General features: G+C 51.5%; 7 protein-coding genes across 7 annotated transcripts; 5 read left to right on the top strand and 2 right to left on the bottom strand.

Annotated features, from left to right (window-relative positions):
• Window positions 1-90: 90 nt before the first annotated feature.
• Window positions 91-354, top strand: N7539_001929 (uncharacterized protein; the record flags this gene model as incomplete). Its single annotated transcript, XM_056931532.1, has 1 exon — window positions 91-354. The coding sequence occupies one exon, from the start codon at window positions 91-93 to the stop codon at window positions 352-354; it is 264 nt and encodes an 87-aa protein (XP_056793563.1).
• An 897-nt stretch (window positions 355-1,251) lies between these two features.
• On the top strand, window positions 1,252-2,604 carry N7539_001928 (Zn(II)2Cys6 transcription factor domain-containing protein; the record flags this gene model as incomplete). The annotated part of the gene is made up of 1 exon (XM_056931531.1): window positions 1,252-2,604. The coding sequence occupies one exon, from the start codon at window positions 1,252-1,254 to the stop codon at window positions 2,602-2,604; it is 1,353 nt and encodes a 450-aa protein (XP_056793562.1).
• Window positions 2,605-3,316: 712 nt separating this feature from the next.
• Window positions 3,317-4,696, top strand: N7539_001927 (SDR family NAD(P)-dependent oxidoreductase; the record flags this gene model as incomplete). The annotated part of the gene is made up of 4 exons (XM_056931530.1): window positions 3,317-3,488; window positions 3,717-3,904; window positions 4,088-4,239; window positions 4,324-4,696. 4 exons carry the CDS (start codon window positions 3,317-3,319, stop codon window positions 4,694-4,696), a joined length of 885 nt encoding a protein of 294 aa, XP_056793561.1.
• Window positions 4,697-6,313: 1,617 nt separating this feature from the next.
• N7539_001926 (serine/threonine-protein kinase) lies at window positions 6,314-7,783 on the bottom strand (the record flags this gene model as incomplete). The annotated part of the gene is made up of 2 exons (XM_056931529.1): window positions 6,314-7,008; window positions 7,186-7,783. 2 exons carry the CDS (start codon window positions 7,781-7,783, stop codon window positions 6,314-6,316), a joined length of 1,293 nt encoding a protein of 430 aa, XP_056793560.1.
• Window positions 7,784-8,920: 1,137 nt separating this feature from the next.
• On the top strand, window positions 8,921-9,379 carry N7539_001925 (uncharacterized protein; the record flags this gene model as incomplete). Its single annotated transcript, XM_056931528.1, has 2 exons — window positions 8,921-9,049; window positions 9,122-9,379. 2 exons carry the CDS (start codon window positions 8,921-8,923, stop codon window positions 9,377-9,379), a joined length of 387 nt encoding a protein of 128 aa, XP_056793559.1.
• A 658-nt stretch (window positions 9,380-10,037) lies between these two features.
• N7539_001924 (uncharacterized protein) lies at window positions 10,038-10,392 on the top strand (the record flags this gene model as incomplete). Its single annotated transcript, XM_056931527.1, has 2 exons — window positions 10,038-10,137; window positions 10,277-10,392. 2 exons carry the CDS (start codon window positions 10,038-10,040, stop codon window positions 10,390-10,392), a joined length of 216 nt encoding a protein of 71 aa, XP_056793558.1.
• Window positions 10,393-11,892: 1,500 nt separating this feature from the next.
• On the bottom strand, window positions 11,893-12,158 carry N7539_001923 (uncharacterized protein; the record flags this gene model as incomplete). Its single annotated transcript, XM_056931526.1, has 2 exons — window positions 11,893-12,080; window positions 12,119-12,158. The coding sequence occupies 2 exons, from the start codon at window positions 12,156-12,158 to the stop codon at window positions 11,893-11,895; spliced, it is 228 nt and encodes a 75-aa protein (XP_056793557.1).
• Between the last annotated feature and the right edge of the window lie 4,176 nt (window positions 12,159-16,334).

Below are 16,334 nucleotides of genomic sequence, written 5' to 3'. Positions count from 1 at the left end.
GCAAAACCTTCACGGCTCCCAGCTGACGAGCACTTGGTTTTGGTGGTGTGCAACAACGGAACATGCTTATGGTGAGTGGTGCCCTCCACCATGTCCTGTGCATCCGGCCAGCCGAATCGGGATGGGTCTGCGGTCATTGTGCAATCCACGCGATCCTCTTGTCGCTGGGGCGGTGGTCTCTGCATGATCATTGGAGACGTCTCGCCGGGACATGGTGTCTGGGCTCTACCAGTGGTCGATGATCTACGGTACGAGGCAATGGCCAGCCAAGTCGATGGGAATGATACGCCCGTGAGCCTGAGATTATCGAATTCAGGTCAACAACTATCTGAGCCACTCAGACCCTCAACTTGATGTTTGGCGAACGCTCAAGTTACATTCATATGTATAACACAGGAACCTTTTCAATTGAGTCGAATAGAACAGACGGGTTATGGAAACCACAAAGTGAAGCAGAACCATGTTTCCGAGCATTGCTGCAAAGTAATGAGAGAAGTCGGTGTCGTCTTCAATCTCGCGGCACAAAATATGATCGCTCAGAGCCACATCGGCACATGATGGAAATTCAGACTTCTTCACTCAGTGCAGTGCAGCGATAAGCTGGCATTTGATACTCCAAGCATCGCGAAAGGGGCAAAGGCTATCGAGATAATCGCAAATATGCCCTCGAAGATGCTTGGTCGGCACCCGCATGTGAGGTTGATCAGACACGCCAATCTGTAGGGTGTCACAGCGGCTGATGCAGCTGGCATGGGCACAACCCTCACTCTTCTGAAAGAATGTGACACATCCTGAGGCCGGCCGAATCGGTTCTATCCGCTGCCATTCTGCTGATCATTTTGAAGGTCATGGTCTGGAACAAGCTTGAAGAGCAGGTCTATATAATCCAGTGAAAAAACATACGCCGCACATTGGGGCCTGAGTAATGTGACTGAGACCTTTTATCGCACCTTATCGCATGGTACTACATTCTTTCCCTGTTTCTGTATCTCCACGAGTCACGGTCGCCAAGCAATACTGATTCCAAATTGGCAAGAACATCTTGAACGACGCTTTTGAATTTGAAGTCATTATTGAGGTTGAAATTATCGTCAGGCCTCTGCTCCTCTCGCCCGGGCAAATTGACTCTGAGGTTCCTGTAAAGGTTGATCCCGCCTGAACCTCGTTTGATGCAGATGCCGTCATAACATCCTATCTCAAAAGCCGTACGGCCACTCAACACCCGTCAATCAGTACTTCTGAACAATTCCAATGCTTGCCGAGTCTGCTGAAAATCAGCGCAGTGGAAGCGATGTACCCAAGCTGCGCACGGCGTGTGAAAACTGCAGACAATCCAAGGTGAAATGCAATATATCGGGCAAAAGCATGTGCACCCGTTGCCTCCGCAATGGCTTGCAATGTCAATATGGATTCGCCAATCGTTCGGGCAAACCCAAGGGGAGCAAGAACCGAGCAACGTTGAGAAAATTGGGCGAGCTGCCTGATGAAAAGCGACCCGTTCGAGCATTCCGTGCCACTGCTCGAGGCGGAAGCTCTGCCATCCGTCGCGAGCCCCTTTTGGCACGAGGGATCCTGGATTCCAGTGTGAACCTCGCAACTTCGGAGAGCGACGTAAGTGCTCGGGTCTTGAGACTTGACGTGTCTTGCATGTTCAAGCTGACTGTAAGAAAATTTTCGAGGTCATTCCAGGGCTGTCCGATACCGGGCCCATCTGATATATGGGACTGCCCAGTGGGACTGGCTAACGGGCCTTCACTTGTTCCAATGAGCCCTTCGCTGATGAGCCCTTCACTGATGTTAGCATTGAGCGACTCACTTTTGATCGATCGGGACGACTTGGCGTCTCCAGTGACGCCAAGCTTTATGACATTCGACCCGCCAGAGCTTTGCATGATAAGTCCTCCGCAGAGTGACTCGGTGTCCTCTCCATATGCTCCGCTTTCACTGTGTGAATGCAAGGAGATGCAGCTACTCAATCTGAGTCGACTGGGCCAGCTGCTCGCCAGCCCTCAGTCCCTACGTTTTGATCAGACCTTGCAGATGATCAAGATGACACTTGAAGTTGGACGGGTCTTCCTTCAATGTCAACTGTGTGCAAAAGATTATTCAAATCTTCTTCTACTCACATCTGGTCTCAACACTGTCTTACAACTATTCGAGTGTATTGCCTCACGAGAAACGAGGCGAGAGCCTCAAGCAGGACAGGACAACACTAAGTATGGTAGCTATGAGATCTACCCAGGGGAAGCCAATCAAATACAGGGGTTTTTGTTGCGCGGATCCCTCCAGCAGTGCAAAGATGTGTTATCGATGCTAGTGGCTGCTGTCAAGGCCAATTTACAGGCGCGTAGCAGCTTGCTCATGCTCAACTGGGACGCTTCGCAAGAGATGGATGAAGCGTGGATATCGTCTGACGATTGTTTCCCGCCGGCTATCAAGGCCGAGGTTGAAGACGAGGCCGATATCGAGTGGATGAGCGGCATGAGTTCGGAAATGCAACACTTGATCTCTGTTCTTGCAGGCTTCCAAGTCAGCCTTGATAGGCTGCTTCAATCCATTTCTCTCGGGCAGTGCGTCTGCGACTTTGCGTCGATTTTGGACTGATGATAGTTGCTCATGTCTGCAGTATGGGGACTCGGTCGCGTCATGGTTTTTTTTTTTTTTTTTGTTTTGTGACCAAGTTGTTCTTGCGGAGTGGCTTTGTTCTGTTTGTCTGTTGCCTTAAATTCCTCATATAGCCGATGGCAAGCTTTCCTTTTCTATTGCACTGTCGTGTTCTGACCACCAGCAATACTCTTCTTATCAGATTGGCTCCAGCTGGTACGGAACTTGAAATGACTTTCTTCTGCAATCCCCTCGTACACCCATGTCATTCAATTGAGACACTGTTCAAGAAGACGTTCAAGAACCACAGACTGTTCAAGGATTCTCTCTGTGACGCCCATGACCATATATGAATGCATATTTCAATGCGCATCTTGTATAGGGACTACCTGCAGTAAGCGCAAAGTAGTCAACGGCAGTCCCTTCTACCCCACATTTTCGGTCCGTGGAGAAGCCTCGGCACTTCCAAGCCGAGCTTAGCCTGCCGGGGAACGATCAGGCGTGTATAAGACTTGTACCCCAAGTCCCCAACCTACGTTAGAGCTCCAACCTACCGTACTCTTCCGATCGAAAAGGAACGCCGAGTTCCACGAGAGAACCGACAATAAAATATTGATCAAATCGATCAGAGGGAGCGAAAGTCAGGAATTAATCCTACGAAACACACAAAAAAAAAACCAAAGAGAAAGCTCATTCCATCACATCCGCAAGCATGGCGCCCTCCGACCGTCTCGACCAGGTCAACAAGCACCTCAATTACCCAGCCGGCATGCTCGCCGGTCAAGTAGCCATCATCACGGGAGCAGGTCAGGGAATTGGTGCAGAGGCAGCTCGCCTTTTCGCCAATGAAGGCGCCAAAGTGGTGGTCGCCGACATTGACAACAGTATGTGTGGTGCTCCCCCCCCCCCCAATATCTAGCAGGCGATATTCGGGTATCAGACAGAGTCTTCTCGAGCTCTTGCGGTCTCCTGGAATGTCACCAGTACATACTGGTGGAATGGCGCTTGACAAGTTGCCTGTTCTTTGTAAACCGACAATTCATCCTTGCTGGACCTTGTGACTCGGGGGAATTGTTTTTTTTTTTTTTTGACTGACAACTTTCGTTTTGCAGAAAAGGCAAATGCTGTGGCTGACGCGATCAATGCGGCCTCTCCTGGTCGGGCCCTGGCCGTGGTGGGCGATGTCCTCGACGCCAACTATATCGAAACGCTGGTGAAGAAGGCGGCTGAATTCGGCGGGGGTAAGATTCATATCATTATCAACAATGCCGGTTTTACGTGGGACGGGGTCATTCACAAGGTTGGTTCATCATTTTCCTGGCCTTTTTTTTTTCCAAACAGATTCTGTGCTTCCAAATCGAAACGTTGAGCTCCGGCACGACAAGAAGGAGAGTCCAAAAGACTGGGCGTCTATGACTCGGAGACATAGTCAGCGAAATGGACCTGTCGATGAACAAGTCCGTTGACTTCTTTTTTTTCATAGATGACGGATAAGCAATGGGACACTATGCTCGCCGTGCACAATACCGCACCATTCCGGCTTGTGCGTGCCGCCGCGCCATACTTCCGAGTCAAGGATCAGGAGCCCCGTGTGATTATCAACATTAGCAGCACGAGTGGAATCCACGGCAATGCGTGAGTTGTCAAAGTCCGCGCCGATCAACATCAGCAAAAGGCTAACGAATTCCCCCCCTCTCTCTCTCTCTCTCTCTCTCACAGCGGCCAAGCAAATTACGCCGTTGCCAAAGCCGGCGTCGTCGGTCTCACACGCACCATCGCCAAAGAATGGGGTCCGGCCTTTGGCGTCCGCTCCAACACCATCGCCTTCGGCTTCGTCACGACGCGGCTGACCGCGGCCAAAGAGGCCGGCGCCTTCATCACCACGCCCGACGGCGAAAAAGTCGCCCTGGGCATTCCCGGAAAGCAGCTCGATGGCAAGAAGGGCGATGAAGCCGCGTCCTATCCTGACATTCCGCTTCGGCGGCCCGCTAGCCCCGAGGAGGCTGCGAGGGCGGTCTTGGCGGTGGCCAGTCCGTTGTTCTCCTATGTGAATGGGGAGACGATTCGTGTTACGGGTGGGAGGAATATGTGAGGGAGTGGACTTGGGTGAGCGAGTGAGCGAGTTAAGTGACTGACGGGATTGATTGCGGTTCTGGAGTGGGATTGAAGAGCAGGTCCTGCGGATGGGATTGATCGAATGTTGTAATTGGTTTTGACACGGGATTGTGTCATTTCTTTCCATGTCTCTTTTTTTTTTTGCGATAGTTGGCTTGCCTTTGAACAAAAGAGTTCAATCTCGTGGTCAACGCTGTCGTTTCTTGAGCTCAAGATCGACGCTACTGCTCTGAGGAGCTGGCTTGTAATTTGGATCGATCTTCGGTCAACGTTGAGATCAGTATTCGAATCATTCCCTCCATCAGCCTATCTGGCATGCATGTTTGATATGCTCCATTCCTGATTTCATACACCTTTTGCAATTCCATGACATTCGGGCTATTCCCGACGCACCAACGTAGCAAACTAGTATTCCAAATAGATCGCCACGCAGCCGGTCGAATGTCTCGTACATTGATAGTTAGAGAACATGCTCAACACGAGTCTCTTATATAGGCTCAACACACAATCTCAATAATAGAGAAAATCTCGATCGAATAAGTAATCATTGTGCTCCGTAGAGTCTTCTATTCAAGGTATCGTATCATATCCATAAAACTCAAATATCCAATCCCGAATCCTGGACCCTCCAAGAATGTGCAAGAGAATCAGGGGCATAAAAAGAACCGGTCGAAGGATCCTGATCCCATCACCGGAAGATACTGCCAACAAGAGCAAGCAATATCTATCTATATACATAAGATGGGTAACAAAAGGGGAGAAAAAAAACTAGCCCACCGCCCCATAAAAAGGTACTGTGATCAAGGATTGATCATCCACCGAGCATGTCATGATATCCCGATGCAGATGCCGAAAACCGAAAAAGCAGTGTGGAAACACCGAAACAAGTCGCGCACAACAATTCAACAAAGTTCCATGGAGAAAACTGCATGCAGGCACCAAGTCTCCCAGCAATAAAGAAAAACAAGGCCTTTTTTTTCAAAGGTCTTAGCTCAAAAAGCAGATAACCCCCAAGTTTTGCTTAGCTTCCACAGACTCGAATATGAGAGGAAAAAAGACTCCGTCCGACCAAAGCCCAGAAGGCCAAAGGGTGATATAGTAAAAAGAGGGAAAATGCCATGCGTTTGAGCATATCAAGCCACAGTGGACCAGAAAGTCTACCGGTCATCGATCAGAGGTTGAAAGATCCTTGTAGTCAAATGATAGGACTTGGGAGGCCCGGTCTCCTGAATGCAGCGGCGGAATGCGTGTGGAAATATAACACACGGACAAAGCAAGAATCGTGGGGGGGGGGGGGGGGGGGGGGGTGGTTGTGGCCCCAGGTTCAAAGCAGAAAAAGGCGCCAGCTTTTGGAAAGTTGGACGAGATACGAGAATGAACGCAAATTGACGAATCCAGAACGCCTTGGGAAATTTGAACTCCGACCGGTGATGATGGGGGGAGGAAATGACAACTCCAGGGATGAAATAGAGCCAGAACGTTAACGTCGTCGGAAAGCATTAGAGATGGTGGAAGTTTGGGTAGATGGGTGTGGCCGGTTGAAGAAGTCGCGCTGGCACAAAGCACAGCTCCCGGACACCTTGTTCAACGGAACTCAGCGGAGCTGAACCGTCGAGACAAAAGGATCCATCAATTGTGGTTGTTGCATGCCAGCAAGTTTGCAGTCCGGGAACGCGGCTGGGTCCACAAGATCCGGCGACATGCATCCATAATCGTCATAATCGGAATAATCCTCGGTCAAGGCAGAAGTCTCAGAGAATCCTGAATCGGAAAAGTCCGAATAGTATGACGAGTCGGAGGAAGATCCAGAAGGTTGAGCATGCATGGGAAACTGGAGATGTGCCGTATCGACGGGTGTCGTGTAAGGGACCTGCTGAGCAGATGCAGCGAGAGCCTGCAAGCGGTCCCACACGGGGAAAATGGGATGCTCCACGCTATGAAGTTGGGCGGCGGGGGTGGGCAACGGCGTGGGAACCGGGTTGGGCACAGGTTCGGTGAGATGAGGGCAGTCCAGCACGAGCTGCCGTAACTCTGGGATGGAGATTCTTTTCTCCGGGCTGCGTTCAAACACACGGTTCAAGATGTGAACCATGTCCGTGGACAGGGGCAGGATCGATTTCAGGAAGAACGGATCCTTCAGGTAAGCCCGATATGTGGAGTCCTCGAGCGAAGCGCGCTTCCAGGGATTGCGACCACAGGTGAGGTTGACCAGCATGACCCCCAAACTCCAGACGTCATTGGCAGGTGAGACATAACATGACATGGGCCGTGGATGAGACTGCTGACATTCTGCCACGTTTCAGGTATATTAGCTGAATGCGTTTCAAGGATAAACGTGGCGGCAAGGGTCAGGGAAAGGTCCAAATGACAGACGTCAGATAGCCCAAAGAGTTGGAGCAGACACGGAGGCACGAAGGCACGGGACATCCGTGTCTGAGCAATCTCACCAGGGACTCAGAAACTTACCAGGAGACATGTAGAAAGTGGAGCCGCATCCAAAGTCCGCGGTGAAGTAGTCCTGGGTTGCCAGACCGAAATCCGCCAGCTTGACCGTGGCGCCTTGGTCGGTGACCAGGACATTTTCCGGCTTCAGATCCCGGTGGTAGATTCCCAGGGCATGACAATATTGCACGGCATCCAGGAGTTGCAAGAAGATCCGCTTGGCAAGCAAGTCATTTCCCACGAAGTGGCCCTTTTCCGTGATGTTGGAGAACAGGTCACCTTCGGGACAGTACTCCATCACGACGTAAGTGCAATCCACGGAGTCCATGATGCGCACAAGGGAGACCACATTGGGGTGCGCGCTCGCCTGGTGATGTAGTTGAATCTCTCTCTGCTGGTAGCGGAGTTGTCGGGAATCCAGCCCGGACTTGTTGAGCGCCTTGACGGCATAGCGATTGCGAGTGTGGATGTCGACGGCGGTATAGACCACTCCATAGGCCCCCACGCCGAGAACACTCTCCAACTCTAGCCAGCCCGCCAGAATGAACCCTAGACGATCCTCGGGGGCATGGCAGCGAGGAGTGGGCGACATGGGTGGTGTCGGCAGGTCGGTGGGATACATCATGTACCGACGTATAAGTATTCCCCAAAATCCAATGGAAAAGGGCCTAATGCAGTGGGGATCCGGAGGGAGAGCAAGCAGGATAAAGAGTCCAATGGGTCCAGAGAAGGAGGATTCGGGATGACAGTCAATTCCCAAGTGGAAGGATAGAAGCGCCTTGAGATTTCCTTGGCGGAAGGAAGCCGGTGGGTGAATGCTCTGGAACGGTCTTGGCAAGTCTCCCGGCGACGACTTATATTACTTTGGACGAGAGGCCAGCTGGATTGGCCCTCCGAGACAGCTGCTGGGTGGCAAGAATGCAAACCAACCGCCCGTATCCCAAGGATGGAAAGGGACCCAGGTCGGCAGTGGCAATGATTGAAAGTTGGGGGCCGAGATGCAGTTACACCGTCCTCTCCAAGGAACGGAACGAAAGGCTGGACGGAATTGATTAAAATGATGCGAGTTTTACTCCCAAGGCCAGTTGTCGGGGTGGTTTAAAGGTCCATTCCCGGGGCGTGAGATCCAGATAGTCCAGAAAAGAAAAACAAGGAGGAATCGTAGAGTCCCACCGGGAGATCACGAGATTCCAAAGAGACAAGGAGAACGCGGAAGTGACCGGGGAGGAGAGAGGGCAGATATTAACAAGGTATATAAGAAGGCGGAGCACGAAAGGGAAGTACGCAGCGACGGCGACAGTAGTGTGAGGTGTCGATGTCACACGAAGATCGCCCGGTCCCAAGGTTGAGGGTAAAGGAGAGGCTGGAGGGGGGAAGGAAGTGGAGGAGAGGAGAGAGATACTGGAGAGTCAAGATATCGAGGGAGAGCTGACAGGAGAGACGGGAGAGAGGAGAGAGGAGAGAGGAGGGATGGGGGCAAGTGAGGATGAGGATGATAATAAAGAGTTGAAACTCGGTGGACTTGGCCGGGTGTTAATATGGGCATCGAAAAGGGATGGGGGGCGATTCTGAGGACTGCGCTCGGTAGGAACGATTCACTGTTTGACTTGGGAGGCGGAGGCAACGGTGTAGACTGTAGACTTTAGACGGTAGACACACGGGGGCCCTTTGATTTTCCGTCTTTTTGATTTTTTCTGTTTCTGGGTTGGGTTCTCGTTCGGCTGGTCTGGTCGGATAAAAATAAAATGGAAATTGGGGGATGGGTGGATGTGGATGTGGATGGAAGAACGAATCGAGTCCGACCGCAGGGATCGATGATGCGGACAAGCGGACAAGTGGACAAGTGGAGGAGTGCGTGGATCTACCGGCAGGCGGGAGTGGAGATACGGTGAGTGGGGCGGGCGCAGGGTCGTGACTCGTGAGAGTGCGGGCCCCGTGGCGGCGTGGCTAGTTTCGATAGCGTGGCACTTGTGGACGGGAACTCTTTTCTCGTACTCTTCCCGTGCCGACAACGACCGTCTGGCCTGTTCCCGCGGTTCTCCTGCCAGTGCCAACTGCCAAGTACCGGTACGCCCGACTCATCGAGTCCTCCGGGTTGACACGGCCCGTTATGGGCGCGACTGCCCCCTCTGGCAGTACCGGTGGTACCGGTACTGCCTCAGCGCAGGGTCCGGTCGTCTCCCATGCTCGGTGGCTGTTGCACGGTGCACAGTTCTAATCCTAATTTGCTCATATCACTAGGCTGCCTCGAGCGCCGTACAGCACTGAACAGTCAACACCCCCCCCCCTGGGTTGTCCAGGGTTCGAAGGCGGATCCTGATCAGTGATCATGACAGCGGCACTGCGAGTCGACCGGACGACAGTCACGACATTTCATGCACCTTCCACCAAAATAGTTCATGCGTGAGACCAGGTCCTTGTTGACTCTGTTGAGTATGCGCTACTGTGTCTGACACAGTCAGTGACTCAGTACTGTACCAGTGTACCTAATTCTACTACCCAGTACGATTTGGGGGCTGGTGTAATCGCCTCCGTTAGTAGTGGATCAGTGATAGCACTCAACTGAAGTAATGACTGGGTGTTGATGATGGGTCAGGTCTCGACTCATCTGGAGACAAGGCTAGCCAAGTACTGGACTCAGTGTGCTCAGTACTGGAGTAGATCCAGTCTCACTCTCCTCCACTCATCGATTAAGATGGGCGTCCATCAGATGAATGGTTGATGTCGACATTGCATCCTCTCCCGGGGCGCAACAGGCAAACGGGTGATGGACGGACCGTGAATTGTAGCGGTGTGCCAAATTAGATGATGGGTGGTCTTCCATGGTGGAAAGTGGAAACAAGCCCTCCAGCACAGATCGTATCTGATCCGCCATCATGACTTGCTTGTTCGATCCAGTGGCCAGTGGCCACCCATACTTAGGCTTCTCAGGCACTCACCCTCGGACCAAGAAGGGGACGGGCAACCCGCCCTACGGTAAGTGTAAAGGGTAACCCTTTGTAAACACTAAACAATCGAACATGTAATCGCCCACTTGAACTTTTGCCCAAACTCTCTCCCTCCTCTCAGGTTTTTTTTTTTTTTTTTTTTTGCTTTTCTCATTCCCTGCCTTGAGCCTTGAAAGCCTTGAGAGACAACCACTCGCCACCAATCATGCCCCGACAGAGCAGGGCTGCCGCAGATGATGCAGCACGGCCGACGCCACCTGCAGGTCATCATTGGATGTTGTGACCCCTATGGGGCCAGTCACATATCACGATCGACTAGTTGGACACGATGGGAGAGCAAGGAGTGGAGATGAAAGGGGGACAGCGCCAGAATCATATTGAAGTACTGTAGCTGGTGTCCTGAGTCCTGAGTCCTGAGTCCATGAGGAGACGTGCGAAAAGTGATTACAGCCTGGACCCTACAGCATTACCCCTGATCATATACACAATGAATATGTTGCTGTTGTTGATATACTTAGTTAAATACTATCAATTCAGTTGTGCAACACCGACAACAAATAGATGTGTTGAGTGAGTATAGACAACCGACCTCCACTAGAAACACCGGGTCAAGTATGAACTCTAGACAGATAGATTTGACACGATCTAGAAACCATTCAGGCTGATCTGTCGACATACTTCAATAATGTACAATCAGAATAGACGGCGGCATATCCTGTACATAATACAGACTACATATGTAGTCCATACGCGACAATATGCAGTTTCAGCAATGCCCCAGATAGATGATTGCATCTGTCTCGTCGACCAGATCTTCAAGATGTGTGAACAGTGAACGCGCGGGAGACATGGTCCATTGAGCGTGGCATTTGCCCCTGAGGGTATTAGTATTCGGTGGGGACTGGGGAGTGGGGATCGTATGACCCCCTCGACTCAGCCCAGCGCAATCCCATCGGATTATCACCACGAGGTCCTCTCCTCCCGCCACAGCCCGTCTGACCCTCGGGACCGCAACACTGAAAGTGCTCCCCCGTTCATCCGTCGTGGTCCGATTTGTAGAAGTCTGCCACATGCATCGAATACATTGTTCGTATTTCCACTGAAATCACCGCCCATTCCACGTCCTCGTCCTCCCTCGTCCGCGCACCCGCTCCACTCTCAAGTCTTCGAGTCCACAATTGCTCCTCCTCCCCACTCGAAGCCCAATCCTCTCCACCTTGGAACCCAGCCGCCAAAAAGAAGGCAGTGAGGCACCGATGGAACGAAGTAACGAACTGAACCCATGACTCCCAAAGAAGTCTCCCTGGGAATTCAACACCGGTGAGCCTGGGATGACTTTTTAAGGTTGGAGACCGCCCATTCTGGCCAGCCTTGGAGACTTTGATTTCCCGCGTTTGGGAATGCCCACGCCCACGCCCACGCCCACTTCGACTCGCCCCTCTCTAGCGCCTGGTCCTACTGCTGCTTTCCGCTTTTCCTCTTCCTAATGTCCTTCTAAGTTTACACTGTAGTCTGTACCAATTTCCAATTTCACGGTGGTCAGGTAGTGGATAGTTCGCCGTGTTAGGAATTCGCACCAGCCATGTGTCCCAAGTCCCGTCCCACGGGCAGCGCCGAGTCCATCTGACTGGATTCGTCACCGTGGCTCGTTTGACTGGGACCCATCGACAGTAGTCGTGTACGATGATGCCTACAATGCGTTTGTATCCCGGGGAGAGACGATCCCAAGCTTATCGATAACAATGAGTGTCTGTGATGTCTCGTCAGTTGATCACGTAGTGAATCAATGATAGTGATAGTGGTAGTATGATAGTATGATAGTATGATAGTATGATAGTATGATAGTATGATAGTATGATAGTATGATAGTACTGTCGTAATAGTACCTGCTGTAGGAGTAGTAGGAGTAGTAGTAGTAGTAGGAGTAGTAGGAGTAGTAGTAGTAGTAGTAGTAGAGTAGTAGTAGTACCTCTCCCAAACGAAGCGGTCACCAAGCACGCCCTCCTCACCGTAATTTGGTCTCAAATATGGAGACGTGCATGTCTGCATGATGAGCTCCACATCTGGTGCCTGAGAGAGGTAGCTTACATCTTATGAAAACTCAGGCACTCGAATCCAAGTTGGACTTTCTCTCGCTTTGTCTCTCTCTCTCTCTCTCTCTCTCTCTCTCTCTCTCTCTCTCTCTCTCTCTCTCTCGATCCATCAGTCAATCCACCGTCAGAGGGTAGGCACCAGGAAACCAGGCCATGACGCCCCAACGCCCAGTTCGTCCGAGAACCTTGAATTGGGGACACACTCTGCTAGCTCTGCTAGAAGGTGTCACTAGTGACTGTCTGCCCGGGGGCTTCGGCTGGATTGTTCCAAGGGAAACAAAAGCAAACGGGCAAGGTTCCATGTGGATCGTGACGGAGCAGAAAGCATGGTCACTCCAGGTGGACCGTGCGGGACTGGACGGGACTGGACGGTGTCACTGTCAGCCTTTCAGGTCATGGACCCATTTCCGGTTCGGGGCAGAGAGACTCTGGAGATTCGACAACAGGACTCGTCGTGGAGTGGCACTAGCAGGTCAGGTGGCATGTATCGATCAGTGGCTGGTTGCACTCCCGTGATCGGTGGTACAACTTTGCTTGTTCAAACTTTGGGGCTTTAGAGATGATTCGGGGTCTCGAGTCTGGAAAGACGGAGTGATTCGCACAGCAAGTCCGAAGTACCCAAGTACAGTACGACTATAACAGGAGTAATAGGAGCAATCTTGATCCTCATTCCCCCTGTGGAGTGTTGACACTTGACCCGGTCGGAAAAGTCTCTCTAGACTGGGGACTCCCGTTTCCAGCCTCATGCGTTTCGAAAGAAACAAAAACGTCGGCGGCTGGAACAATTCCCCCCCCCCCTCCGACAGACGAAGGAGAGGGCAAGAAAAGAGTGAGGCAAGCTCGACAACCCCCTCGAGCCAACCAACCGCCCGGCCAATGCGGGTTCTTCGCCCCCACAGACCAGAGAGGCAGGGGACGAAAACATTAAACAGTAGGCGAGGCCATGAAGCAGGCGCTCGAATCAGACCGGCATGACTACAGTCACAGAAGGATAGTCGTGTACCTGGACTCCTCGCCAAATCACCTCGGATGATGGCCAGGGTGTCGAGCGTCGAGACTGGCTCATGGCATGCGTTGTGCATGACAAACGGCCATGCTGGCTCCAACCGCGGCAGGGTCTTTGGTCTACGACTGTGCAACCGTCCAGTAGAGTCCACTGTATAGAGAGTACTGGGCAGTTTTAGCAAGACTTGGTCTATCGAGAGGAGAGAAGGTCGTGTCTCGATGACGATGAGATGCGGTCTTTGCCCAACAGTACCCCTTTTCGCTGACCACTTGGAACATCCGAGTCCTACCTGACCAAGGCCAAGGTCCCATGCTCCGGCTGCCTGTGAGAACCCTTCCCACATACCTACTTTGGAACTATCGCAGGGCCACTGGAACTACTACTACCCAAGTTCCAAACTTGACTACTGGAAGTGTTTGTTTGGTTGGATTTCCATGTCGAGGGCGGCCAGCGAACAGCGGTGAAGTGTCACATGATCTTGGGACGATGCATCACATCTGGTGACGAACCCCCCCCCCCACGGGCACAAGGTCGATGTCGTGAATGAGTAGTGTAGTTGGTATAGGTAGTTAGTAGTATGTAGATACCGCCGCTACTTTGTGGTTCGCCTGTATTCCAGAAATCTCTTTTTTCCTTTGCTACAGCAACAATTGGTGGTCCTTTGCGCTCGTAGGTTTTCTCTTCGTTCATCTCTATAGTAGCCAGACAAGGCTCAAGGTAAGTGATCACAACGCTCGCCGCAGAGGGCAGACCTGATGGGATATCGGATATCCCCTCGCAATTGCATCAATTGAACCTCCTCCTCCATGGGACGGATCAACCGAGGGGTTTCCAGCAGGACTCCGGCACATGGACAGTACTGTTCATCTTGGGTCGGTATGAATGAGCCTCTTCCTTGGCGAGAGAGATCACCACCTCCTAGGAGGTTCATCAACCCGTCTAGACTTTTCAAACACCAACAAACGTAGCAATACCTAGTCTATACCCTATCCCAGATGCAAATGCCCCACAAAAGACACCCTGCCCCGGGCATCATCACGCAGACAGCCGACACTACTCATCATGGGTTGGCCTCTATCGATGTTTGCGCATGGAGAGGGAATTTGCCACTCCTTTCTCGGCTCGTGGCAAAGAATCATTGCATGGCTGAGTGGATTTGTCCTTTGGCAGTCCCGAGAGTCCCTAGACTCCCTAGTCCTACTATTACTGTAGTCTGTGGAGCCCCCCTTTGACGTAATCATGGGAGATCTACGACTAACTTTACCTCCTTCATGGAGAATTAATAATAGCTCCTTCTCAGTCGAGGCTGTACACTGTACGGCGTACAGCGTGAGCCAACCCCTTCGAGAATCATACTTTGAAGAATGGATCCACGGCTGAAAAGCAAGATGATTCGATTATGATCTTCAGCCCGTTGATCCTATCCAAGGGCAAAAAGTGTCTTCGCCCATCGAATAGAAACCCTCGGGCCCCAGATTGAGTGGTACGTGCATCCTTCCAGAAAGGCTCGCTCCTGATCTTTCCGCAGTCAACGATCAAGAGGCCACAGTAACGAGTCGATCAATGATTCATACCACGTTGCCACCATATATCCACGGCTCGAGATCTCCTGTGCAATGATCGTCCAGCAAGCCACGGCACAGTCACACACGTCGACCACATCCTTCCAGAAGACCCACCCAGTCTTGCGAATCTTCGCTTCCCCGACCTCGAACCATCAACATTTCCACCGAGTCATCCTTGGCACGCAGCTCGAATTCATGTGGATGTGATGATATGTGATAATATGCCAACTATGTATACTTGTATAAAGTTAGGTAGTTGATACTGTAGTTATACAGTACTACAGACCTCGGCCAACAACAACAACTCATCCTATCATATTCTCCAAGCTGATCATCGGTTGCGGGGACCTCAATCCCATGGGTGAGCAACTCGAGTCGTCCCTCAAGATACACCGATCTAGACCGCCATGCGAACCCAGTGGTTCGAACGACTTGAAACCGCGTTTTCCTGCGGCCTTGGCCTTGGCTTCTCAATGCTCATGTCTATTTAGCCTTTCCGATGGCATGCTGGGTTTGAAGTCTAACACGGTACCTGCCCACCTGGTGGTCAACTGTTGCATTCAGCGACATGTAGTCAGGTACTTGCTATCATGCACAAGTAGATGACTATAGGTCGCAGATGGGTCGCTACAGACTGGAAGCTTCTCCCAATATCGACCCCTCGGACAAACACCTTGGCTTCGACCAAAATAGAGTTTTGTTTTTTATGTTCTTTTTTTTCTCCACAAAAGTTGCTGCGTCGGTTGAAGCAACCTCGACTGTTTTTCCAGAAAGATACTGTACAACAGCTAAACTAGATTTACAAACTACGTACAGGCTGCATGTAGTTCCTTTTGTCTCTCAAGATTCGTCGGTCCTTGACTTGGATTCCGTACGCTCGTACCAATGCCAACACAGCCTTCTATGTATTGAATCATGTCCATCCATTCGTGATATCCCACGATGAAATCGTCAACGTACAGTAAAGTACTAAATTTCCCGCCCAGCCTTGGTTCTCTGTAACCCCTGACGGCCCCGGCGCTTACCCTCAGCCTTTATACACAGTACACCTACCTACAGTACTACTAGTACTGAGGAGTTACCCTCACTCTCGAGTCTTACTCACTACTCAACAAGCAGAATGACAGATAAGAACTGCGACATTCTGCACCAAACACAAAAGTAGAATTGTTCGTCAGTCGTCATGCACTTCCAAGCTCGACTCTAGCCAGGTTGCGCGACCACGGAAACAGATTGTCCTACCTTATCACATCTTTCACCAGAGAACAATACAGTAAGCCGCGCATGTGTCATGTTGCTATGATATACTGTATCTATGTATCACGCACCCCAGGAATCGGGCGACGTATACGACCTCACTGCGGGCTACTAGGTGTTGCGCGGGGTAAACGAACTATCGACGAAGAGAACCATTGGACTACCTAATTAGGTAGTAGATAGCGCCACTGACATAGTCTCGAGCTCACGCACAGCGGCCGTCGGCGGGCTGGTGTGGGACTTTAGCGCAGACTACAGAATACGGACCTTGCCATTTGTCCTTGCTAGAGACGGTACTTACAGA

The sequence above is a fragment of the Penicillium diatomitis genome (genome assembly GCF_028827545.1).
Source record: "Penicillium diatomitis strain IBT 30728 chromosome Unknown utg000002l_segment0_segment0, whole genome shotgun sequence".
Lineage (NCBI taxonomy): Eukaryota > Fungi > Ascomycota > Eurotiomycetes > Eurotiales > Aspergillaceae > Penicillium > Penicillium diatomitis.
The sequence above is the reverse complement of the archived record's forward strand: the minus strand, read 5'-3'. Positions and strand labels throughout refer to the sequence as shown.